At 42.5% G+C, this 27,424-nt stretch overlaps 1 protein-coding gene across 4 annotated transcripts in view; it reads right to left on the bottom strand.

Moving 5' to 3' along the window:
- LOC119705404 (BTG3 associated nuclear protein) overlaps positions 1–27,424 on the bottom strand; it is a 112,027-nt gene that overhangs the window by 40,873 nt on the left and 43,730 nt on the right. Inside the window, exons 8-12 of one of the 4 annotated variants that reach the window (XM_038147754.1) lie at positions 19,577–19,744; positions 13,706–13,836; positions 11,613–11,684; positions 9,632–9,676; positions 1,845–7,488 (exon numbers count right to left, since the gene is read on the bottom strand). In XM_038147754.1, the coding sequence (XP_038003682.1) occupies positions 7,468–7,488; positions 9,632–9,676; positions 11,613–11,684; positions 13,706–13,836; positions 19,577–19,744 (437 nt within the window). In that variant the 3' untranslated portion in view covers positions 1,845–7,467. Of the gene's footprint in view, positions 1–1,844; positions 7,489–9,631; positions 9,677–11,612; positions 11,685–13,705; positions 13,837–19,576; positions 19,745–27,424 lie in introns of those variants that run through there. The other 3 variants (XM_038147755.1, XM_038147752.1, XM_038147753.1) reach the window with 3 other exon arrangements.

The following is a 27,424-nucleotide window of genomic DNA, read 5'->3' as shown; positions in this document are numbered from 1 at the left end:
TCTTTGTGGTTTTGCTTTCATATTTCCCTACTTTTCCTGCTTCCCAGAGAAGTTGTGGATGTTCCATCCTTGGAAGTGGCCAAGGCCAGGTTGGAAAAATCTGGAATAATGGAAAGTGCCCCTGCCCATGGCAGGGGTGGAACTCAATCTTTAAATCCCCTCATCCCAAACCATTCCATGATTCCATGATATTGCAGTTTTTCCTCCCTGAAATAAATAACTTTCCAAATTAGGGGGAAAAAAAAAAGGAAGTCTGGGAATTTTTGTAGCTTTTGGTCAAAAAGAACCCAGTGATTTTTAGTTCATTCAAACATTTTGTACCAATTTCTGCTTTAATCATAATTACAGGCAAAATGCAAACAGATGACAAAGCCATTTATCATTTTAATAAAATGTTTGCCTTGACACAGAAAACACCATCCCTCACAAAATCAACATTTGGAATTCATCTGGCATTTGAATGAATTCAGAAAAAATTCACAAGGAATGGCACTTCTTGTACTGACAGCAAGGTCTGGCTAATAAAGCCCAGCCCAAAGGCTCAAGAATGTGACTTTTAACGTCCTTTTCTTCATCATCAGTGCTTGGAAATGTTTGGATTAAGGGCTGATGGATGCCATGGATGCAGAATCATTAGGAAAATCAACTTCTGATTTTATTTTCCCGTCTAGCAAAGCAGATTTAAGGAGATCTTATTCCCTTCCAGGGAATAACTTAAATATCATTGATTTTCTTTACGGATTTACTTCCTTTTTTTACACTTATGCACTAATCCACAGTTAAAAGGATTGGAGTTTTTCATTATAAGGAATTCTGAAGAGATGAAACCACAGATTTCCCTGGAAATGTCAATAACTTAAGGAGTGAAAACGAGGAATATCAAAAGCTCAGTATTGACAAAGTCTGGGAAGTTGGATCCCACTGCTGTAATTTGATAATTTATATTTATCTGAGATATGAGATTGAAAGGAAAACCCTTCCTATTTGATATTTCAGGCAGGGAAAAAACAACCTAACAATAAATACTTACAAAACAATCTGGCTCAGCCTGATTAATGGAACAGGAAATAAGATTAAAACTGTTAAAACCATGGAATGTTCACTCTGGAAAGCTCTGGCTCTGGAGGGCTGTCATTCCTTTTTCATTATCCAACTGTCATCAGTGAGACCAAATTCTGCTCTTTTAAAGATCAGGGACAGAGGTTGAAAGAAATCAACTTTGACAGCAAACTCCAAATGGATTCCACTGGCTTCCCATGAAAATGAACAAGGCATTACTCAACACATGGAAAATGAAAGGATTTTATTTGTTCCATAAAATAACCCCACCTTGAATAAAATAATCTTAACCTTTGAAAGGACTTCAAAGAAAAGCCTCTAAAGTAAATCTTCACAATGAAGCATCTCTAATGAAGATTTTTTCAACTGAAGTACCTCAAAAATATTCTGTATTATGATATTTTCCAAAAGAACAGGAGAAAGGCCTTGACCTGAACTCAAAGACCAAAAATCTCCCAACACAGTCCTATTAATTTAGGGAACTCCTAATCATTTTTGGGACTTTTTCCTACAATCTCAGCATTTGTCCCCTCCCAGCTCTTACACCCACTGGCGTTGCTGCATCACAAACCCCACACAAACTCAGTGCAGGACGGGCTGGATTTCAGAGCATTCCAGGATGGGTTGGGTTGGAAGGGACCTTAAAATCCACATTGTTCCCACCCCTGCCACGGCAGGGACACCTTCCACCATCCCAGGCTGCTCCAAACCCCAACGTCCAGCCTGGCCTTGGCACTGCCAGGGATCCAGGGGCAGCCCCAGCTGCTCTGGGCACCTGTGCCAGGGCCTGCCCACCCTCACAGGGAAGGATTTATCCCAATATCCCATTTAAACTGTCCCTCCTTTAGTTTGAAGCCATTCCCTGCGTCCTGTCACCCTGTCCCCTGCCCAGATTCCCCTGGCACCTCTCCTGTGCCATTGCTGTGGGACAAGTCCCTCATGGGCAGTGCCACCTCTCCCACAAGGATGAACTGGAAATTCAACCATCCCAACACTTCCCCCTGCTGAACTCACTCGTGCTGCTTAACACAAACATTCAGCAACACTCCAGAGTGACAGATTTCAGGAATAAAAATAGTTGTTATTAAAAAAAAAAAAAAATTAGAAACAAAATCAAAAGGCAATTTTTCAAAGGGATTCATTCAGTCAGGCCTGGTGGGAGCCCAGAGTTTGTATCAAAGGCAAAGTGGCTGAAGCAGCTCTGCTTTTGCTTCCAGCCCGGGCAGGAACTGATAGCTCTGAGTGGATAATTGATGGAGCAGGAGCCAATTAATCCCAGCAGACTGGGAAGCAAACAGAGCAAGTTCAGCACTCAAATCCTCACTCCACAAGTGGAATTCTGGTCACAGAACACCAAAGAAATGGCTCCAGAGGATGGTTTTCCAAGCAGACTTTCCAAATGTTCCTCCCTGAATAAAGGAAATTTATCCCAGCTAATTAAAACAGCAGCTGAGAGCAGGAATTAAAACTGGGCTGCTGAGGGAGGATTTTAATGTCTAAATCAAGGAGCAGCTCATTTCTCCAAATTCCCTCCTCATTCCTTCAGAAAACAACTGAAGATCATCTTTAAGCATCTTAAAATGCTCATCTGGTAGGGTTTTATTTTAATAGATGTGCAAACCTAATCCCAAATTCAGGATCTTGGATCATCCTTCTTCAGTTTATCAGAATTCTGTAGATAACATTTATTTATTGCTCAGCTAGCTTGAAATATTTGAAGGATTCTGGAAAGTTGGCCTGGAAATGGAGTTGAACTACGCGAAGGATTAAATCTCTGAACACAAACAAAAGTCAATCAACTGTCTAATTTCACTGGATTTAACACTGCCTTGCTCAAAATCTCTGTAAATCACACAGGTCAGCTTTGAAAAAGAGAAACTGATCCTCCAGGTGAGGTTTAATTTTTAAAAGGGGTGGCTTGGTGCCTGAAGTTGGCAAAAATCCACTTTTTCAACAGCGAGGAGATGAAAAAGAGGAGCCATTTCCCATTTTCAGTCATCACAGATTCCCAAAGCTGTGAGCAGCCCAAAATGCCATTTGACCCTGCCACACAAAATGTGGGAACCCTCAACTCCCCAAGGTTCCCCAAGGCCTCCTGGAGTGGGAAAGGGAGAGGGAATTTCCCCTGAGCTCCTTTTCTCCAGGTTAAAAATCCCCAAATCCCACCTGGCTCGGGATTTGGGGTGTGGGCAGCGATTCCCAAGCAGGGCATGCTCCAGCCACCCCAAATATTCCAAATATTCCAATACATACCCCAAATATTCCAAATAAATGAGAGTGGAGCACAGGGGATGGGATAAGGGAAACGTGGAGCATCGGGACAGGGCTGGCATCACGTGATGAGAAAAATCATAAATGAGGAGCAGGAAAAAAAAAAATAAACAAAACAAAAAAGAAATGATTTCTCCAGATGAGCCCTGATAGCTTTGTGAGCACTGCCAGCCTACAAGCAGAGATTTTTATTAGCAACAGCTCTAATAAGAGGCAGCTTAGACCTCTGCCTCCTATCAAGGTGGAGAAAATGATTCTTCCTTATATTTAAAAGATTATCACTTCCTATCTCATCTCTTCTTATTAAGTTTACAGCAATATTAAAACAAGATTTGGGTGAATAAAGAACATAATATACTCCAAAATAGAGAAGGTATTCTTTGGAGCATTGTAAATGCTCCTGTCTGCTTGAATGGAATTTTAATGGAACAAACCCACTTTCTCTGAGGAGAAAAATCAAAAAACAGGCAGAAAATATTCTCCTTTTCCAAAGGCTTCATTAAAAAATCTTGTTTTACAAGCACAGATCACTGGGAACTGAGGGACTATCAAAGAAGTGCCTGTAACAGATTAACAAATCACCTCTGGTCATTCTTCCCAGCAGCCAGAACCTTCCACAAATGGAAAAAAGTCATTGGGGGGATAAAATAAATTCCTGTTTGATATCAAATGAAAATGAAAGTGGATTTGGCCACCTCTCTGTGCATTTTGCTGCTTTTGATCAGAAAAGCAAAGAAAAAGGAGAGGTTTGTGAGGGGAGAGAGGGATTTTGGAATGGGACAGGGACCTGGAGATGGGAAGAGCTGCTGGCAGAAAAGATAAATCCAGGGAAAAAGGAGAAATCCAGGGAAAAAAAAGGAGAAATCCAGGGGAAAAAAAAGGAGAAATCCAGGGGAAAAAAAAGGAGAAATCCAGGGCACAGCTCTGCTCCAGCCCAGCCTCTGGCCTCCCTCACCTGCCCCCAGATCGACCCATTCTGTCATGGAGCAAAAATGGCATTTTCAATTCAACACCTGAATTCTGTGACTACAGAAAATATCTTTTCCCCAGCCAAATTCCTGAAGGTTTTTCCTTATTTTCTGTTTGGTTGGGTGTCATTGCAGGTCTGTCCTTTGTGGTGGGGTAGAGGAATTATATCCTTTATAATTAAATTATTAATAATAATTGTAACATACATATTTATTATTATTGCTATTATTATTATTATTATTATTATTATTATTATTATTATTATTATTATTATTATTATTATTATTATTGCCCAGTTTGTTTCAGTTTTGGAGCTCAGTTTCAGTTTTCATCCTCCTGGGCACTGCTTTATCCTGTTTGAAGCTTCCAAATTAAGTGCAAACTTTCTCCAAACCCATCCTAAATTCTGCAGTGAAACTACAAATTAATCACGCATAAATTTGTGTTATATGCACATATGTATATATAAATATTTTATTACACTTCATTTTTAAGCCAGATTTAAGAGAAATATTCCTGTTTCCCTTACAACATTAATTTTCCTGGAGATATTTTGGATGGTACTGATCACCAAGTCAGAGAATTTTCCCTCAAACCTTTTTTAATCCTATGTTTTAGGACTGCTTTAAAAGAAAATTTCTCCATTTTCATTTGCTAAAATATTACTTTGCCTAAAAATTAAGTTTTCAGAACTAAACAGGGTGAGTTTTGTGATTAATTACTCTGAGGGACAAAGTGGGAACCAGCTCTGTGAACACCAAATTAAAAAGTTTGTGCACAAAAATCCTCCAAAAACCCAAAATAATCTTGCCTGTAAAATGCTTCTATTTAAGTATAATGAAATATTTAAACACTTTTATTTATCCATGAATAGAGTTTCCATAAATACTCTGGGATTTCACAGGGAGTTAGCACAATTGTTCCCAAACTCTTTTCCTTTTTGCTCCTAAAACCAGGAGCAAATTTAGGACAATTTACAACAATTCCTGAAGAAACATTAACTAAAAATAATAATTGATTTATTTCCAAACCAATTAAGGAGTTTTTAAGCTCCAGCTGAGCTGCCCTGAGTTTTTAATTGAATTTTTTCCTTGTAACAAGCATTTCTCCGTGTGTGTTATTGCAGGAGCTGTGCTGGAACTGGGAAAACCTTTTGGAATTTTGGAATTCCACAGCAGGAGCACAGAATTTCCACAGCAATGATCCCACAGCTCATTTCCCCCCCTCTAAATTCCCTCTCATTCCTTCAGAAAACAACTCAGCATCATCTTAATGCTACTGCCCTCTGCTGCTCCCGGACTGGGAGAGGGAAAAATTCCTGCCTTGGTTTGATTTGTGACTGAGCATCTCAAATAAAGCATTGCAGTGCATTTAAATCTACAATATTCCAATTAAATGAATTATATGTAAATTAAATTTGTATATAATTTGTGCAAATTAAATTTGTGCAAGTTAAATATTGCATTAGAAGGTTCTTGTCTTATTTTTGGATCATTTAAACAGGCATATTTTAATAATATTTTAATATCTGGAAAAGAAGACTCTGAGAATATTTATCCATCCTGGTAAATGAAATAAAGGTCAATTTTGAGAGGTTTAAATTACTTCAAGGGAGTGCCAATGGATTCCTGCTCCAGACTGGAATAAAAACACGGGAATAAACAGGTCTGGGAGTGGAAGACTCGGAATTAAAAAAAGTCAATAATATTGATTTTTGGGATAATCTATTGGGGCTCTATATTGAGTTTTAGGATAATAGATAGATTCCATTTTGGAGAATGTATTTTTGAAGTCATCAGAGGCAAAGTTCAGGGAATGAAAATGCAATTCCTGCTCCATCCAAGAGCAGAAGTGTGGGATGGGATCCCCTCCCTCCCTCTCCGAGCAGCCCTTTGATTCCAGGCTCACCTGGGACACTCTTGTGTCCATAATTAGGAAAATCCCAACTTTTTTTTTTTTTTTTTTTGGAAAAACAGCGTGGCAGAAGCAATCCTGCAGATTTATCTCCTCCAAACGCTCTTCACACTCGCTGGCTTTCTCCTGCCAGCCCCATCCTGGATTTTCCTGCTTTTCCCACTCTCCCACAGTGAATTAAATGCTGCAATTGTCCCCAGTTTTTCATTCCTGCAGCAGAACAAATCGTTGGCTCTCCTTGAACACACACACAATCCTATTTTAGATATTAAAGGACATCAACTTTTCCATTTCACAACCAGGCAATAATTAAAGACCATTTCCCTGGTGTCATTTAATTAATCCCTAAATTGGAGAAACACTGGCAAGTGAGGGTGTATAACGTGGAATGGCTAAAAACAGAATTAAGGAGTGGGAAACTCCTGGAATTGTCCTGTTTTTTCTATCCCAGGTGTATCCCTGAGGCCCAGGACACACTGAACATTTCCTGGGATGACCAAAACTTCAAGGAAAAAAAGGATGAAGGTGGGGAAAAAGGGCAGGTAATCAGAGGAGACAAAAGTGAAAATTTCTGGTAATTCCTAAGGACAAAATGCAAAGAGAAAAAAAAGAAATCCCCACTTTTCTGAGGTTTCAAGGCTCAGCTAATGTGAAGCTTTAATTATTTTTGCAGTTTGGGGTTTTTATTAAACGTGCACTGAAATCTGAAACTTCCAGCTAATAGAACACATGTGGAGGTAGACAGAGCTCCTCTGGAATGATTTCATTCATTCCATGCACAGGGATGCCAGAAAAACAAAATCTGAGCTCAGAGCAACCACCAGGACACTGAAGCAAGAGGGGGGAAAGCACAATCAGCAAAGCTCTGCAGAAAAGCCAAGATTTGGTAGCTGAGCACCTGTGGCACCTTGGAGATGTCCCTGCTAACATCTCATCAAGGTTTGTGCTGTTTTCTGCCTCAGCTCCCAGGAACCTCCCAGGTTCCTGCTCTGTGAACCTCTCACTTGGAGTTGGGATGGAGAAGCTGCAGCACCAAACCTCACCTGCTCAGGGGAACCCCCAGCCCCTGCTCTGTGCCCAGAAAATCACGGAAAACAGGAATTTCCACTGGGAAACATTCCCAGGGAGCATTCAGCAGCCAGGCTCAGATTCAGCCTTCAGTGAGGATATATTTATTTTCAGCTTCAAACACTCAGCCACAGAAGCCCCACGGTATTCCTGATTCTCCACATTCCTGATTATCCATATTAGGCTTCAAAAGATCCAGGGAAAAACCTGGAAAATAACAGACAGGTGGGAAAATTCCAGGAGTTTCTTGGAGCAGCTGACTGGAAGCTGCTGCTTTGTGCTGTGTTTGCCTGCTCTCACCCCACTCCTGGTGCCAAGGAAAAGGGATCAGCTCCACTCCCAGCCTTAAACCAGCAGCAGGGTTTAGCTGGGCTGGTTTAACTCCTTCTCCTGGACAGTTCTGGGGGCTCACAGGTCCCACACAGCACCCCCAGAGCTCCCCTGTGCTCACCCCCCTCCAGAGCTCCAGCTGCTGTTGAAGCTTTCAGTAATTAATGCCAAAAATCTCCTAAATATCTGTTTGCTCCTGGTTTTTAATCCACTGAAAACACCAATTTCCCAGCAAATACTTCTGGGGGAGCTGAGGGCTCCTGGGAATGCTCCTGGTGATGCTCAAGGCACTGAAGTTCTTTCACACCAAAAAGCAGCTGAGTGAGTGAGGGAAAAGCAGAAACCCAGCACTTCATCCTTTGCTCCAACCAAAGTTTAAAAGCAGAGCTCAGAGCACAGACAGTTAAAAAAAATTCCCTAAAAACTGGATGTCAAACTCATTTCCCATCCACGTGTGTACAGCCAACAACCACTGAGGCAGGAGAGAGGTTATCCCAAATCTGAGTGATAGTACAGATAGATAACGTCATTTAAATCCCAGAAAAGAGAATTAATCATGGTTTTCTTCCCTGCCTCACATCCATGACACAGCCCTGTGAATGCACAGACACGTGGACTCACAAATTTCCACAGGTGTAGGAAATGCAAGGGGAAAATAATGCTGTGAGGTTTCAATTACAAATAAATTCAATTTAATCTAGGTGCCACACTCAGAGAGATATAAAACCACCCACCCAGTATCAAGGTGTAGTTTGGACAGCAAAACTTCACAGAGAAGGAATAAAACCAATAAACACCAAAATAACATCTCCAAAAAATCACCTTTCCAAGATTCACTCCTGCAAAAGCACCTCTGATGCAGCCCTGAGCAAAGAACATTTCCAGGGGTTTCTTTTCTTGTTGAAATCCAAATACTGCCAAGTTCAGAGTGCTGGGGGCTCCTCTGAGCCCCAAACCCTGCTGATGGCAGAGCCTCCATCCCAGCAGGATCCCAAATGTCTCCAAATTTATCCAGATTCACCAGGAACCAAACAATTCCTCACGCTCTTTTCAGTAATTATTGCAGAACAGAGTGAAAAATCCCTCAAATATTTGCTTGCTCCTGTTTTTTAATCCACTAAAAAATAACCATAACTAAAAATCCACTGAAAAATAACCATAAGTAAAAAATTCACTTAGAAATAACCATAACTAAAATATTTCCCAGCAATGGAAACCCCGCTGATGGCAGAGCCTCCATCCCAGGCAGGATCCCAAATGTCTCCCAATTTATTCAGATTCACCAGGAACCAAATAATTCCTGGTCAATCTGACTTGCTCTGTTGACTGAAACTTTAATTCCATTTAAATATCTGGAAAACTCAGTTTTAAAACAGATATACCAACATTAAACATGATAATAATCATGCTCTGATTCATGGGGCCTGGAAGCTTCTTGCAGGAGGTTTTCTTGTGCTCTGTTTTAGCAGAATTTACCATTTTAAGTGTGTCTGAGATGAAATGTGAGCAGTTCTGGGAATCCTGAGAATCCTGAGCTCAGTTCCATGGTCAGGGACTCCTCAGCCAAGGAAAAGCTGCTTTTCCTCACCTGCTGTTTGCAGAAGCACCTCATAAAACCTCTCATCAACAAGAACAAGAGCAGATCTGCTTCCCTCAGGACAGCCAGGCCATGGAAAAGGATAAAATGTAAATAAAAAGAGTAATTCCTTCAATAAATGTTGGGTTCCTGGGGACTGAGGAGAGCAGACAGGAACAGCCTGGGCACTCTGTCCTCAACCCAGCTCCTCCCTGGACAGGGGACAGGCCAAAGGAGGGAGAAAACAGAGCAAAAACATCCTGCAGGAATGCTGAACCAAGCTGGGCCAAATCTGAAATATTTCCATCAGGTTTTATCCTTTTGCAAGTTATTTCTATCACCAGAGCAGGTTTAGCTCTTTAAAACGGGCCCTAAAAATGGGGATTATCCCAATCTACATCAAAGACCAAGGCCAATGCTGCTCAAAGCCACTCCTGCTCCTACCTGCCCGTCCTGACCCACGTGGACTTGGTGGATCTGCAGGTTTCCCTGGAAAAGGAGAGAAGGGACAATCAGCACAAGTTCGGGATTGCAAAAACTGCAGAAAAATCAGTTTCAATGGGAAGGAAATCTGAGAATTTAAAAAGTTCTGCTGGAGGCTCTTTGGGCAATCCAGCTCCACTCAGCCTCCACAGCAAGGACCTTTCCCACAAAGCATGTTTTGCTTTTGGAAGTTACTGGATAATCTGGTTTTATGCAAAATTTTTCTGAGGTAAAACTTCTGGTTTTCCTTCTTTATATAAACCTGCAAATTGAAATCCAGCCCTTACTATCCCAGAATTAGCAATCTAACACTTTTACAGGGTTGCAGAGCTATTTACTATTTGCTTTTTATTTATCTTCACTGCATACTGAAAACCATCACAGTTCGATTGCAGGGCTTACATCTATAACAACAACAACAACAAAAAAAGAAAATTCTCAATAAATCAAAGTATTTTAAGCTCCAAAGTCCAATCAGGAAATCTTTATGACATGAAGTTTTTATTCACATGCTCACTGATGTCTTTCCAAAAGTACACTTGGATTAAGGAAAGGCAGCTTCCCAAAAGAGCCTTGCAGTGAAACAGCACATTTTGGAGGACAAAATCCCCTTTTTTGTGCAGTTTCTCCTGCTGGCAGCTCCTCTCTCACTTGTGTACATTGTCATCAATTTAAAACCAGATGTTTTCATCTGTCAGGGACAAATGCAGCCTTTGAAAGCCCCACAGACAAGAAGAGCCAAAGGATCCAGGCTGTGCTGGAACCTCAGGATCCAGTCCAGCAATCTCTGCTGAATCATCAGTTTTTCAGTGGTTCTTTACCCAAAAACTCCCTCAGTTTTATGGCAGCACCACACTTTAGAGCCAGGATATTTTAATCCTTTCTTCTCCCTCTCAAGGCCTGACAGGCCCTTCAAAGGACAAGCCTTTAACTATAATATTTATAGAATTTTTATGATAATATTTATTCTCCAGTAGCTGCCTGTGTTAACAATATTCCTTCACAAAGTGGTTTTATGAGCTGTGATTTGGGTTCTTTGGACAGGGATTAAACCAAGCCAGGCAGATCCACTTCCCAGCGAGGGAAAACCCTGACAGGGAAATGGGACAGATTCAAATTGTTGCCTGTATTAATGTTTAACCTGATTTTTCTATTCCTTCTGCATTTAAACAAAGTGCACGAGAAATCCAAGAGCAGTTTTAGCAGTCAGGGGATTTTAAAATAACCAAGAACTGCAGCACATACACAGGGAAATCCACCTGGATTTGGGAGCTGAGCCAAAATTGGAGGGTTTGGGATTGAATTTATCAATTTCCAGTTATCCATATCCATTTATCATCCCATTCCACTGAACTATTTTTCTGGAAAAAAAATTTAAGAAGTGCAAATACTGCAGTGCCAGATAAGCTGGTCAGGAATGGAGGGTAAATTCATTCTGGAATATTTCTTTATTAATTGGTGGCTGAAGGTTTCTCCAACTCCTGTTCAACCATTAAAGGCCCTGAGTGTTCTGACCACGTTTAGTTCATCAACCTCAACAGAATAATTTCATTTTTAAGCAGTGCAAGCACCCACTTTCCTATTAAACTCTGTCATTTGCAAAGATCATCAGCCTTATGCAACAATTAACACACACTTGAGCTCTTTTGGCTAGTGAGGGAGGGGAAAATAAAGCAAAATAATAAAAATAATATCAATAATAATGAAAAAGAAACAACACACACTGAGCTGTTTTGGCTAGTGAGGGAGGGGAAAATAAAGCAAAATAATAAAAATAAAATAAATATAAATAATAACAATTCAAAAAGAACCCCTCCAAGACCCCAGAGACAGAAGTAGCAGGTTCTAAAGCACATTTAGCACATTTTCTGCTGGTTCCAGCCCATTTTCTCATTTTCCCTCAGCTCTCAGGGTTGCCCATGGGACCCCCAGGATTGCTCACCTCGCTGTCCTGCGTGATCTGGACCTGCTCTCCCTGGGGCACCTGGGCTATGTGGAGATGGCCCTGTGGGATCCACAACAAAAGAAAACACCAAGGAGCATCAGAGGAAAATCACAGCTCCAGGAAGCAGCTCCTGCCTTGCAGGCAGCAGAGTTTCATGGAGAGAAGCAAAACGTGCAATGAAACCATTGAGGAGCTTTAAAAATGCAAAGGGCACCTGTACTGCCCCAGCTCTGGGTGGAAATAAAAGCAGAGGCACTTGGACCAAAGACTGGGTCACTTCCACTTCAGGGGAAGGAAAACAGGCATCATCATCATCATCATCATCATAATATCATCATAATATCATCATCTAACAAGTGTCTTTTTCTATTGCCTTTTTGACTGCTACACAACGCCTGGGGTTGAGTTGCTTTGTTGACTGAAGCTTTAATTTAATTTAAATATCTGGAAAACTCAGTTTTAGAACAGATAGAACCAACAGTAAATATCTCCAAGAGTGAGCTTTCCAATCTCATTTTCCACCTATTTTTGCTCGTTCACTGGAGCACAGACCACGCCAAGGACTCTCAGCTGCTGGGATCTGGCAGGAAATCATTAATTTGAATAATTCCCTTGATTTATCTTGGTGAGAATCTGTCCTGATGGTTTTAATCCTGTAATATTTGGAATTGCTGCCCATTCCCACCACTCTCCTGGTCCCATTTGCTGCCAGCAAGGAGAAGAGTGGCTGGAATTCCTTGTGCATCCTGCCCAGCCCAGCCACTGTGATTTACCTGAGGGGAGATTGGATTCTAAATAACCTCCTGGAGGTTTTATAAAGCTTTGTGTTCATTTTAATATGCCTGCATGAGATGAAAGATAATCATTTGGAATTCTGTCAAAGGCCCCTCTGATTTTATAACACAAGAACAATTGCCTGTGATTTTCAAAGACACACAGATCCCTCTATTTCCAACAGTTTCATTTCCTTTGGAAGGAAACTGCCTATTTATAGGGAGAAAAACCACACTGAAAGTGTCCCTCTGACAATAGGGGCTGCAGAGAAAATTATAGCACTGCCCAGCCCAGGGGAGATTAAAATCACTTTCCCTCCTTCACATCAAACTCTCAGTGCTCCCAGGAAAAAGATGGAATGTTTAGAAGATCCATTTATAGCAGGTTTCTCCCTGGATTCCACAATTTGCAGGATAATTAATATGTCCAGGTCTTTTAATGAGGCGAGTTTTTATCACTTCCATCTATAAACAAACCATCTGTTCTATTAAAGCCACATATTTCACGTGATTTTCCTTCCTATCTTGTCTTTCAAGATTTGAAAAGTACTTTTCAGTCATCAGTTAAACCTCACCCACAGATCCATAGGAAAATCTACTTTTAAAATCTACATGGGATTCCAAAGACAAAGAAATTCCCAGGATAACATTGAAAAGTCATGACAAAAGTGAAGTGGAAAAGGAAGATTTCCACCCAGCTCCTGCACAAAGAGAATTATTTCACTGAGGAGACTTCTTAAAAAGAATTTGAATTTCAAACGATCCTTGTAGTGCCCTGTGGGACACAAGAATTAAAGTGAAGGTGCTTTTTTTTCAGAGTACACTAAAACCACAGATAAAAACCATCAGGCCTGAGTGGTGCTGGGAGTGTCAGGCTTAAAAAATGTCAATATTTAGAACTTTCACTGATAGACACAGAGCTCAACAAACACACATGGGAAGGACTCAGCTCCCAGATGTTCAAAAGTGCCTGAGAATGCAGTTTTACAGAAAAACAAATAAATAAATGTGATTTGGTTGTGGAATCACCCCAGAACTACCTCTGAAGTGTAAATCACTAAGTAAACACAGCCAGGAACAGTCTGATAGTTCTCTATATAACAACCAAAGTGCATTGATCTCCACTGATTGTGTGAGGAAATCCTGCATGGATTTTTTTTTTTGTCAAATAACTCTAATTTTTTTTTTTTTCCATAAGCCTCCAGCATTTGTTTTCTGGACCCCTGAAGTGCTGGCAGGTTGTGATTTCCCTCCAGATGCCCCTGGCTGGAGCAGGGCCCTGGCTGCCTGGGGCTGTAGGAAAAGGTGAGCACATACTACTTGCACTTGTCCATCCTCTCCGATCTGGTGGATCTGGACCTGCTGAGCGTTGGCCAGGGCGTAGTGCAGGGCCTGGGGCTGGTTCTGCTGCAGCTCACTGGAGGCTGACACCGAGCTCTGGGATCCCTCTGCAGGAAAAGAGACCAAATCTCAATTTATTTCATGGGCAGCATCCCCCAAACTGCTCCTAAAACCCTCCTGCAACCAAATCCAGTCCGTGGCACGGACCGTGCACCGCTCATGTTCCTGGGCATGGATGTTTGCTGAACCCCACAGAATTCCAGCTGGGAGAGCTCCTGCTCAAAAAAAAAGCACCTTTTGGGATCTAAATCCCAGGTTCTGCAGCTGGAAAAGTCCCATCAGAGCGAAACCACAGAGGTTTCCTGAGGAATTCAACGGTTTTGGTCACCTGAGAACAATTTCTGCCACCACCACCCCAAGGACACCTTTGAAAACCCATCCTGCCTATTGTGAGAAATGAAATTATTGTGAGAAATGAAATTAATCTGATAATTATATATAATTATAATATAAACAATTATTTCTATTTAATTATTAATGTTTGTATTATTATTATAGTTAATAATTGATTTATAATAATCACTAGTCAATTATTATGTGAATTTATTATTGTGGTTATTGTTGTTGTTATTATTATTAAGTAAGTAATTATGAATTAGTCATAATTTATCATTATAAATTAAGGGAATCTCCCAATTGTTTTCCAAGATCCATCCCCTACAACTCAAACTGACACACGTGAGGTCTGGAATTGTATTTCTGAACCTCAAAATGACAGGTGGATTTCTTGATTTATTGAATTTGAACACAACTCACACTGCAGAGTGGAAATGCCCCTGAAAAGGGAATGTTAAACATTAAAAAATGGGAGTTATCTTCATGTAACAGGGACAAAAACCACCAGGAAAACCTCAGTGGGATTTCCAGAGGGTAAAAACTTGCATTGGACACATCACAGATCCATTCTGAGGTTTTCCAGCTGCAGGGAAAGGATTCTTCTAAACAGAAGAGGCAAAAGGCAAGTAAAAATTACAGAAACCATTAATTTTTAATATCTCTACTAAATACTCCAAGATTTATTCTGCAAACACTCTGTTAGTTCTGCAGGAATGAGCTTTATTCACTCAAATATTTTAATGGGAATGTTCTTTAATAAAATCAGCCATTTAAGGGTATTTTTTTTCCTCCTGTCTGCAAATGTTTGGGCACAAAAATAATTTTGAGGTTTAGGTCTGAGCATGGGAACTGGGAACTCCAAACCACCAAGTTAATATTTATTTATTTGTTGAAAAGTTGGGTTGGTTGACAATTCGGGCAGCTCTGATTCTGTTAATGAGCTGGAACACAGAATTCCAGCCACAAATTTCCACAGGAACTGAGGGAAACACAACAAATCCACATTTTTTCTGCCTGTTGGGCACACCTTTAATCCCTCACATCTCAACAAGAGACTGCAGAGCTTTTATAATTCCTTAAACGCAGCCTTGGTGCTCCCTGTGCAATTCCAGCTTTTCCTGCTCCGGTGCAGAGTGGAATTTGCTGCATGGAATTCCAGGTGGGATTGAGGAATCCCAACTGGCTGAAAAGTGCTGAACTTTGTAGAAAAATTGCCCCATCAACCAAATAAAAATGGCATTTTTAACCAAATAAATGATAATGGCATTTATCAACCAAATAAAAATGGGATTTTTCCATCTGGGATACCATTGCCTTCGTCATGGCCACTGGAAGGAATGAATATCCTGGGGAAATCCTTTCCTGAGCCTCTGTCTTTCACTTTTTCACCCATTTCCATCAATTTATTCCTAATATTTGATGCAATTCACTTCTCTAATTTTGTTTTTTTTTTAATTTTTTTTTTTTTTTTAATTTACAAATAGCATTTTGTTGGGATGACTGAGAAAAGCCACTGCTACCATCTGCTCCTTCAGGGCTCCCAGCTCAGAATTTTGTGGAACAAATTCCCTGAGGATTTTGAGGCACAAATTCCCCCAGGATTCTGAGGGATAATTTCTTGGTCTTTCCTTTGTGTTTCCCAGTTTTTCCCTATGGAATTCAACAGAGCTAAATTACACCTCAACCTCAGCCACACCACAGTGTGCAAATACAGAATCCTTCATTTATCATATTTATTTTCTGATTAAGTTATGTGATAAAAGATTATCAAAGAAATAAAACCTGCAGCAGAGACACATATATTTTATGTACATTTATGATATTCACATATTGAAATGCATTTTTAACTGTAAGGCTCAAAAGTCTTGATTTTTAAATTACTTTTGGCCACAGAGGACAGAAATTATTGTGCTTTTTGAAGGTGCAAGAGGAGCCACAGCTTGGATAGACCTCTCTCCTGCAGTCACCTATAAACAGATTTAAATTTGGCTTCACTGCAGCAACAAAAATTGTTTTTTTTCCTCTATTTTGTTGGATTTTTTGGTGTTTTTCTCTCTTAGGAAGAAAGAAGAGAGAGGATTTAGCCACATCTGAAAACAAAACATCCTTTCTGAGTCCTGTTTTCCCCTCTTCATCTCAGAGCAGACAAAGGGAATATTTATCCACTTTTATAAACATTCCCCACTCCAAACAAACGCAGCCATGAGGAGCACAGCCAGCCTGGGGAGAGGAGCTGTCAGCAGTGAGAAACCCCTGGAAACCATCGAGCCTCACTTTTCCTATTGGGATTCTTGGAGAATTCCTGGCAGGAGGAGCCACAGCTGAATTCTAGAATTTTCCACGAGTTCCCAAGAGACAGCAGGGACATGAACCCTGCAGAGCATTCTCGAAGGGCCTTCAAAGATATGTGGGTTTAATTCTCAGCTAAAATCACTTTTTAAGGCAGAATCTTTGGTGTTCTCTAATCTGTTCCTATTTAGCTGTTGAGGATTTCCATTTTCATGGAATAATGGAAGGGTTAAGGGTGGAAAAGACCTTTAAGATCATCAGGTTCAACACCACCACCGTGGTCACCACCCACCACATCCCCAAGTGCCACATCCATGGGATTTCTGGACACCTTCAGGGATGGAGACTCCACCACTGCCCTGGACAAACTATTCCAATGCTGGACAACCCTTTCCATAAGGGAATTTTTTCCTGATTCCAACCTGAACTTCTCCTGGTGCAACTTAAAGGACATCTGCCCCTCATCCTGCCCCTCGTTCCCCGGGAGAAGGGACAGATTCCACAGCAGGAAGGATTCCCACTTAGGAATTCTGGAATTCAAAATGGTTTTCCTGGTGCCCAGCTCTACCCTCACAGCTCTCCTCACAAACAGGGATGAATCTCCTCGTTGAAGCCCCAGCAAGGGAAGGGTGGATGGATTAACCATCCCCAAACCCAAAAAAAGCAGGAGGAAACCATTCCAGAACAAGGGAAATAAAGCTGTAAAGCATCACCTCCCCCTGCCTCAGCCCCAGTTGTGTGGAACAGCTTTGAAGATTTGGCTGCACATCCAGTTTTTAATGTGACACCTCAGCACAGGCCTAAATCTACACAGAAATCCCAAAGTCAGGGAACTAATTAAAAATTCCAACATGGAAAATTGTGATAACAGCCTGAACAATCTGAAGAGAAATGAAAAGAAAGGAAGAAGGGCCTTCTCAATTAATCCTCCTCCCAAACCCCTCGATCCCTGCACAGACTCCAACCCTTTCCAAAGGAATTTCCAGTGAAATTATCATGGCAGCCACACGGATGTCTCTGCTTGGGAAAAAGCACGGGGAACACACCTTAGGTACTGAAATGTTGGCTCCAAGAGCAGAGCAAAGCACAGCAATCAACACCTCCTTATCAAAAAAATGCAATGGATTCAAGCAAACAGCCAAGAAAAATCAGGAAAAGCAACTTCTGTCTGAATTAACAGTCAGTCAAGTGCAGAAAAATCTTAATTAACATCTCTGGGGGGGAAGGACAAAGAAAATCCATTTGTGTTTTCCCACCAGGCTCCCCAGACATGGTTTTCCCTGCAGGTTGATGCCTTGGAGGGGCTGTGGGCTCAGCCTCCTGCTTTGCTGTCATTTCCAGAGTTAATTTTGCCACGTGATGAACAGAGCAGAGAGGAAATCTGCTGTCACTTTTCAGCACGCTCCAATCAAAGCCACGTGCTCCAGGAACTGTTAATCCCAACAAGCAGGAAAAGCCTCAAAGCTTTGGCATTTCCAACAAGTGCAAGAGGAGTGAGTTTGAACAACAATCCTGTTGTGATGCAAATCATTCAGAATTCTTAACTGTGTGTGCAATAATTCATTTTAAAAAATTAAAATCCCAAATAAATGAGGTGGGAAGTGGCCTCTGGAGATGATCTAACCCAAGGTCCTTTCTCAAACCATGGGCAACCAGAACTGGTGGCCTTGGGCTGCACCCAGGTGGATTTTGATGCCTCCAGGGATGGTGCCAACCTCTTACTGGCTCAGTCATCCCCAAAATTCCTCAGAGCCAGGGAAACCAAAGTCAGGGCACAGCTGAGTGAGTTTCAGGATGCCATATTTACATTTTTTTTTTAATTAGGCAAATTAATTGCTGCTAAACACAGCTCTGAAAATCCCAGTCCTCCCATTCATAGGGAAGGGTTTCCAGCAGTGCAGTGCCAGGATTTGGGAATAGCTCAGGAAGTGTTCCAGGCTGGATGGGGCTTGGAGCACCCTGGGATGGTGGAAGGGTCCCTGGAATGGGATGAGCTTTAATTAAGGCCCTTCCCACCCAAAGCAGGCTGGGATCCCCTGGGATAACCACAGCAAGAAACCAACCCAAACCCATGATCCTCCAGCCTTCAGGAATCCACTGACTCTGGGTTTGACATCTCTACAGGTGTCTCCAAACCTCCAAACCAGACTGCAGATGAATCATTTGAATAATAAATCTCAACAGCACTCAAGGAGCACAGGCTAATGAGCACAGGCTGTAATATCCACCTACTGCTGCCTTTTCACCCTGAAATACTGATTGCTGAAAGACTGAAAGCAAAAATCCCATCAACAGAGAGGGCTTATGGTTATCATTACATTGATTAGTTGTTTTAATTTGAGATTTTTGGATGGGATTCCCTGTTCCAGCACATAAAATTTTCCATTGAAAGCAGATTTTGTCATTCTTTGCATGAGATACAGTGGTTAGTGTTAACATGCAACCAAAAATTTTATGCAGGCAAATAAACTGACTTCCTTTTCTTTGGGCTGCCTTCCAAAGCCCTGGTTTTAATATCTAATGTACAAAAGTCCCAGAACACTGCTTTATATTAAAAGCATGAGCCAGAAATGTCCTCAGAGAACACTCCTGAGGTCAGGATTTTTCATTTGTTATCCAGGCCTCCATACCTAGATGGAAATATGGAATCACCTACAGCACATTTCATGTCTGCAGAGGAAAACACTTCAGGAACAGCATTTAGCACGTCCCACTGAACGGTGTGAACACACTGGGAAGGATTTAGTCACTTGATTCCTCTCAGGAACAACGACTGCAAGGATATTTGGACTTTCTCCTCAAAGAACTGAGCGGGGTAAAAGTACAAAATTACAGCACAAAGCTGCAGGAGCTGAAGCCTTGGGGGTGGACAGAAAGCAGGGCTGGGTGGGATTTTGGGAAGGAATTGTTCCCTGGGAGGGTGGGGAGGTTCCCAGAGCAGCTGTGGCTGCCCTGGATCCCTGGCAGTGTCCAAGGCCAGGCTGGAATGACCTGGGACAGTGGAAAGTGTGGGTGGAATTAGATGATCTTTAAGGTCCTTCCCACCCAAACCACTGCAGGATTCCACATTCTCAGCACCTCAGCAAAGCCAGGCAGCCAAATTAAAATTCACCTTGGAAACCAAGAGGGATTTATGATCTGGGGGGAAGGTTTGGTTTGTACCTGAGCCACTGTAGGAGGAGGATGAGGGGGTTCTCCTGGAGAAGCTTTTCACAGCCAGGCTCTGGCCTCGCTGCTTCCTCCTCCAGGCTGTCCTGCACTTGGAGTCGATGCTCTGCTTGATGCGGTACCAGTCCGACTCTGTGATGCCAAACTTGTAGAACAGGTGGCCTGGAATGATGAGAAAAAAGAGAAAATTGTAGAAATACAGGACAATATACCATAGAAATACCTTAGAAATGCCACGGAATACAGACATTGTGGAGAGAGAAATGGAAATGGGAACAAGTTTAAAAAGACAGCCTTACAAAAAAGACTGGACACTTTGGAGAAATAAAATGACGAAAGATGCATTGTAGTAGGACCCATGAGGGGCAATTTGGCTTTAAGACATTTACAGCATGGTGTGGCTAAAGCTGACAGACCAAGAAACACTTCTAGTGTATTGCAATTAGGAAATAGTTGGCTTCTGATTGTGATGGTGTGAATTATAACATCTGTATTGTCTCACCCTTCTCATAAGACTGAAAATGGAATAAAAGTTTAAACGCCTCTCAGTCGCCCCATCTCTGGGTCAAAAAGGGGCTTAATTTGACAATAATAATCAACACCAACATGTATTTTCCAGAAAACACAGAGAGGACACACCCAGTCCCACACACCAGGCTCTGCACCTGTGCAAAGAGCCCCAAAGCTGAGCAGTGACAGGACTTCAACAAAACTTATTCCCAAAAGTCAGCAATTGTTCACCTGCACAGTTCTGGATGTAAAAACGCATGGAATTTTTAAAAATATAAAATGTGCATGGAATTTTATCAGCTGCACTGGGGTCTGTGGAAGCTGCAGTGTTACAAACCAAGAGGAGGATCCAGCACTCCAGAGGCAAAGGTGGAGCAAGGACTGTTCCTCACGGGCAGTACCCACAATAAATGTGACTATAGAAGTACTAAAGTGCCTCCTGCTGAAGAAGGAAACTGCAGAAAACTCCCTTTAAAGAAAAAAAAAAATCTACTCTTTTAAAGCTCAGTTCAAAATTGATCCAAATCCAGTAAAAAACACAATTCCAAATGAGGATCCTCTGCACAGTTGCTCCCAGAATTCAGGCACTTTAGGAGCCTCGGGATGAACTTTGCAGCCCCTGGTGCTGAGCTGCCAAAGTGTTCCATAAACACGGCGAGGAGTGGCTTTAAAACTGGGAATTTAACTGGGAATGTTGTGCACTGTCAGCTGGAATTACTCCACGCTTTCACCATTTCATTGGAGCTTCTGAGGGGTTTGGATTTTCCTAAAGCACCAACACTGGAAAGCAAAAAACTCCAAGCTCCCCCCCAGCTGCAGAATGAAAAACAAACACCTGAAAAATCCATTGTTTGCCAGTCTGAAAAGGAGGGAGATGGATTTTTGGATCTGGACAGGACAAGGGGAATGGCTTTGAGCTGACAAAGAAAAGGGGTAGGTGGGATTTTGGGAAGGAATTGTTCCCTGTGAGGGTGCGGAGGGGCTGGGATGGCATTCCCAGAGCAGCTGTGGCTGCCCCTGGATCCCTGGCAGTGTCCAAGGCTGGAGCACCCTGGGACAGGGGAAGCTGTTTCTGCCCATTAAATGAACTTTAAGGTCCTTCCCACCCAAACCATCTCAGGATTCTCTGATCCAAACCCCCTAAATTCAACCAGACCTCTCTGAACATTTAATATGTAACACTCTAAACCCTCAGCACTTCAAAATTCAGAGGTGCAACAGTGAACAAGCCAAGGCTGCCAGAGATGCTTTTACTCCACAGGGCAAAGCTTCAAGAATCTCTAAAATTCTCATTTTCCTTTTCCTACCCTGCAAAGTAAAATAATCTTTTCCACTTTTCCACTTACTGGGCTTTCCATCTTCCTCTCAGATGGGCTCCTAATCCTGTGAAGGACTTGCTTAAGCTGTTGTATATAGAACCTAAAGAACAGGATATGGGCTGCCCCTGCAAGACAAATGATTTGAAGCCTGGAGCCACAAAATTCCAGCTTTGCACAAACTAAAAGCTCCACAGCTTCCTCTGCATTACAAATGAGCCCAGAGTCCTCAAAGCCTGAAATCTGCAGGCTCCAACAGAGCCAAGTGGAGAACTGGATCTCTTGTGGCATCACTTTAAAATAAAATTTATTTTTTCAATGCTTTAATTATTTTTTGTAGGAGCAATTTGAAATAAAGGAGAGAACACACAGGAAGAAAACACCGGACCCCAAAATCTACTTCAAAAGTGTTTTGAAGTCCCTCAAAATGTCTCACTTTTAAGTGACAGCAAGAACCAGAAAAGCTTACAGCCCTGTGTGGTGTCTCCAAACTGGGAAAGAAGGAAAATGGGCTGAAATTCCAATTTGCTGCTGAGCAGGGTTCCTTTCCATGGGTGTCAGGAAAAGCAGAGAACATTCTGGATTAACCCCTGAGCCCACAGTGCTCAGCCATTCCCCAGGCGCATTCCCAGAGCAAGAAATGCTCAGCAGTGTTTGCAGGGGTGCCCAATAAACCCAGATGAGTCTGAACTCCTGCCCCAGCCTCAGCAGCCCCACAGAAAACACCAGCGCAGGCTCGGGGTGAGTTTGGAGGGGAAAAATCCATATTTCACTCAAAACTGCATTTTAGGGACTTTCCTGGTGTGTTGGTGGCTGGACTGCAGGCAGAGGAAATCCCAGGGGAAAGCTGCCTGACTGGGAATTGGGACTATGCCAGGGTCATCCATGGGATGTTCCAGGTGCCACTGGATTTAATCCATGGGATGTTCCAGGACATTCCAGGTGCCACTGGATTTAATCCATGAGATGTTCCAGGGTGCCACTGGATTTAATCCATGGGACATTCCAGGATATTCCAGGTGCCACTGGATTTAATCCATGGGATGTTCCAGGGTGCCCCTGGATTTAATCCATGGGACATTCCAGGAAGTTCCAGGGTGCCACTGGATTTAATCCATGGGACGTTCCCGGAAGTTCCAGGGTGCCCCTGGATTTAATCCATGGGACATTCCAGGATATTCCAGGTGCCCCTGGATTTAATCCATGGGACGTTCCAGGATGCCACTGGATTCAAAGAGAAATAAAAGTGATATCAATTACTCAGGACAGGAGTCTCAGGTGCAGTGTGAGGAACAGGCTGAGCACAAAACATCCCCAAAAGTGCTTGATTGAGGGAAGGATGGAAAACACCTCCAGGAAACTGAAAGGGAGGAGCTTTAGATGGGATTTTGGGAAGGAATTCTTGGCTGTGAGGGTGGGCAGGCCCTGGCACAGGTGCCCAGAGCAGCTGGGGCTGCCCCTGGATCCCTGGAAGTGTCCAAGGCCAGGCTGGAATAACCTGGCATACTGGAAGGTTGGGATTGAATAAATTTTAAATCACTTCATCCCAACCCCTTCCATGATTCTCCCTCCTGATCCTGATCCACACTGATTAATGATCAGTGTGCTCAGGAATGGCCAGGAAATGCTGGCAGGCACCACCAGCTCCATGGAGAGAACAGCTCCAGAGGAAACCATGGAAAACAGACAACAGCCTCATCAGGACAGGGGCAGCCAGGAGGATTTTAGGCTGTAGGGCCCTAAACCATCAGGGACAGATTTTCCAAGCCTAATTTCTCTCCCTTAATTCATGAAATTCCCAGTTGCTGTCAGAGTGGCAAACTGCTCCAGACAAGGAGTGCTGTTTGCAGAGATTTTTACCTCAACTGCAGACCTGGTCATGTGCAAATCAGGTTTGAACAGTTAACTCAAAAGCACAAAGCTAATTGATAAAAAACCAAAATGAATTTCAGATGTAAAATCTGTGCAGCCACTGTCACAATCTAAAATAATATTTGACAACCAGATCCTTCGCAAGACATTTCCTACCAGGAAAAATCTCAACCTAAAGGCACTGGAGGGGTTTTTAAGGAGATATAAAGTTCCCAGTGGCATTAAAAACATGATTTACCTGCAGGAGAGAGAGAAATGCCCCAAACGTGTGCACACAATAGCAGAGAAGTGGAGCTGCTGACTGCTCCCTACCCACAAATGATTCCAGGGAGGAGAGCTCCCAGCTGCCTCATTGCCAGCATCCCACACCCAACCCACCCAGAAACCAGGATATTGCAAATGAGACCCCTCACCTGGGGAAACCCATAGGAGAGAAAAGGCAGGACTGCTCCAGGGAGAAGGGATTTGAGGGGTTTTTGGGTCATTTACTCTCCAAAGCTGCATTAAATGCTGGTATTTTACACAGCACAGCATCCACGAGCCACAGAACAGCACAGAAAAAGTCCAGGCAGGAATATCAATCAGCACTTGGACCAAAAGACAATGATTTGGAAGATGGATGCCCATAAAAGAAGAGTAAAGTACAGGATTCAGATGATTTAAGACTGGCTGAGTGTGCTTTTAGTGATCTTTTCATGAATGGTGCCTCAAAAAAAAAAAAGATGTCCTTATTTTAAAACAATAAAAACCCAAAGTTTGCTTTTCTGGGAGGAGGAATCTCATTTCCTGAAGGAAGCTTTCCATAAAAAACATACCAGAGACTTAAAAATGATTCAGTGATTTCATAAATTGCAGGAATTGGGGTGATTTATACAGACAGAGAGATCCTGGCTGCAGCTTGGGACACAAAAAGGGCTGCAAAGAGAATTCAGAGAGCCACAGGGGAGAAAAGGGGAAATCAAGGATCAACATTCCAATCTTAGCAAGGAAAAGCTCAGGAAGAAGGCAAAAATCAGGAAAATTCAAGTCAGCTTTAGCAGGCAACAGGTGCAGCACGGATCAGAGACACAGGGAGAGAGCTGGGGGAGGGCAATTAAAATTAAAAAGAGCAACACAAGCAGCTCTGAAATAAATCTTTCTGTGGTTTTTAAAGGAAATAAAAACTAGGAAATGCAAAGGAAAAAAAAGAATTGATCTTGTACAAACACAGATGTGGTGTCTGAAATGATTCAACACTCCCAAATTTTTGGAGGATCTGCTGCACAAAATAAGGAGAGAAAGGGTTGGAGTTTCCTAAAAACCAGGATTAATAATAAACTAAGAAAATCCCAGGAAAACCACGTTCCTGGGGAAGTAATCCTCTCATTCTGAAAGGTCAGAAGTCAAGGAACAAAAGACAAAACAACTCCCACAGAACATGTAACTGTAAAGAAATCAAATTAAGAACAAATTGAGGAGGAAGAGATCAAAACCAGACATGAAATATTCCATCCTCATCCCACATCCAGAACCAGCTCCTAAAAATCAAACTCCACGGCAGGAGTTTCATTTGCACACCCCGAGTTTTTGCTGCTTCCTATTCTCCAGGAATCCCAGATTTCCTTGGAAAACTCTAAGGTAAATCAGTATTTTCATGGACTTGGCAGAGTTAGGCTGGAGTGGCCCCAGAAATTCCTGCTGGTTTTGGTGCATTTGGAAAGATTTGTCAAAGTCCAGCACAGAATCCAACAGCCACATGTATAATATACAAAAATAATTCTATGAAATACAGAATCCAAGCAGATTTGGGTCACTGCTCCTTCACTTTCCAATTCCCTCTAATTTTTAAACCCAAAGAAAAGCACCAGGATGGGGAATTCATCTTAAAGTGATGGACAGAGTCCTTTTAAATTGGCAGGAACAGGATGGATCCTGCAAGAAACAAAGGCTCCTGCCTGCTCAGAGAGGAGAAGGGGCTGATTTTTTGGGGCTTTGGCTCCCAAAATTCATTTTTTTCTCAGCAGGGTCATACATTTGGAGTCTTTTTGATTAAACCAAGAGCACATGACAGCAAAATCTGCTGCTCTAAACACGGAGGGAGCAGAGGAAAAGCTGAAGCACCTCTGGAATTCCTCCTTGAGCCTTCAGGCTTTGATTCTCCAAAGCTGATGCAGGGCTTGCCCTGCCCATATTGAAATCATTGGAAAGCAGGAATTGTTTACTCCTTTGACAGTGGGGGATGATCTCCACAGCTGAGAGGCACTTCCCCCTGCTCAGGTTGGGATGTTTAGGTTTGGGATGCAGCAGGGGAGGGATGCCAGAGCCTTGGAGGTTCCTCCAATGTCACACGCCTGGAAAATCCATCCTGGCACCAAAAAATCCCTTTCCAGGACATGGCTCTGATCCACAACGTCCAAAAAGAGACAGGAGGAGCTGCTGGGAACTTGGGGAGAGGGAGGAGGGAAGGCAAACTCAGCTACCAAGTCATTACTCTGTTCATTAATATTTATTTAGGGTATTTGTCTGAATATCTCATCTTTAACAAGTCACAGATTCAGAGGAGACATAAAAATTTAAGTTACTTTAAATGCTTTTGTTCTTTGAATTAAAAGAACCCTACCAGAAGTTTTAAAAATGAAAGATTAATGTTAATTGGGATCTAGAGTCTCCAAATTCCACCAAGGGATCCTGTTCCAGGGCAGGAGAGCTCCTTCACTCAGTCTCACCTCAGCACCTCTCTGGAAGAGCAGCCAGGCTATTTTTACCTATTTTACAGCAAGCAGAACCTGGTTTATTCTGATTTATGGAAGGAGCCATCAGCATTCAAATATTGCCATCTAGTGGGGTGTCAAATTCCCAGTGTGGCAGGAAAAGATGGATTTTTATCTGCTCCTGGGTTTGCTCCATCCCAACTCCCCACAGGACACAGCGAGTGCTCTGAAAGATTATGGAATGGCAGGAGCAGGGGGAGCTGGGGTGAATCAATTAATTAATCCCTGCAGAATTAATTAATCCCTGCAGAATTAACTAATCCCTGCAGGAACAGAATATTTGTGATATTCCTGGAATTCCACGTGTTACAGAATTCCCAGAGGGATCCTTCAGTCCCTTTCCTGATGGTGACAGAACATCCACAGCTGTTTAATAACCTGAGTCCAATTATTATAAATTAATCAATCAACCCCTACAAGAAAATAAATCTGGACCAAACAGGGTTTATAATCTGAAAAGAGAAAACTCTTCCTGCTCTCTACTCCAGCCTTGCTCCAGGTCCCAAGTTACACCAGAGTGATGACACTGGAAAAATGGCATTTGCTTCTAGTTCCTTCCATCTTTTAAAAAAAAATCCTACATTTATTCCTATTTTGTTCCCCATTTTTAAAAGAGACGACAACAGTTGCAGCAGAAACCTTCCTAAAAAGCCCATCTTCAAACTTGCCCTTTTCCTCTTTACACAGCCCTGGAAGAGCCCTCAAAGCCTGCAAAAGCTGCTTTTCTGTGCCCAGCCTCAGGACTGTGCTCGTGCCTCTGCAGTGCTGCACACTTCAGCACGTACTCCCACCGAGCCTGGCCAAAAGGGAGAAGCACTGAGGGATGGAAGGAGTGTGGAAACAGATGGTCCAAGTGACCTCATACATTCATTTTCTGGTTTCTGGAGAGCCCAGCACTCGCCAGTGCCTGACAGCACATCACACACGGTGGAGTTACACACAGCAGTGGGGACCGACAGCCCCGCCACGGCTTTGCCAAGAATGGAAAATTGAATTCCTCGCTTGTCTAACACAAGGACAACAAGAGACGTGTGAGGAGGAGAGAGAAAACACACAATTTATTTTCTTTCCCCACAATTGCTGCCTTCTTTTTTTTCAGTTTATTAACAGGGCCTGGCCAGGAAAATAATTGAAATCAAGAGAAGTGCCCAGGAAAGAAGCAAACTGCAGGCAGCAGCGAGTTCCAGCTGAAAGCAAGGCCAGCACTGATGCCATGGATGAGAACTGTGGTGCTGAGATAAACTCAATGGGTTCTCCCATTATCTTCTTGCCTGGCCTCAAACGAGGTTATCAGTGCCCTGCATGTGGCAGTATTTAATTGATTCACAAAGCAGCAGCTCCACGGAGCTGGAGCCAGGCTCGTGCAGCTCTGAGGGACACAGCGTGGGAGAGCA

Source organism: Motacilla alba, chromosome 11, assembly GCF_015832195.1.
Source record: "Motacilla alba alba isolate MOTALB_02 chromosome 11, Motacilla_alba_V1.0_pri, whole genome shotgun sequence".
In the NCBI taxonomy this organism is placed as follows: domain Eukaryota; kingdom Metazoa; phylum Chordata; class Aves; order Passeriformes; family Motacillidae; genus Motacilla; species Motacilla alba.
Note: the sequence above shows the minus strand (reverse complement) of the source record. Positions and strands in the feature narration are given on the sequence as shown.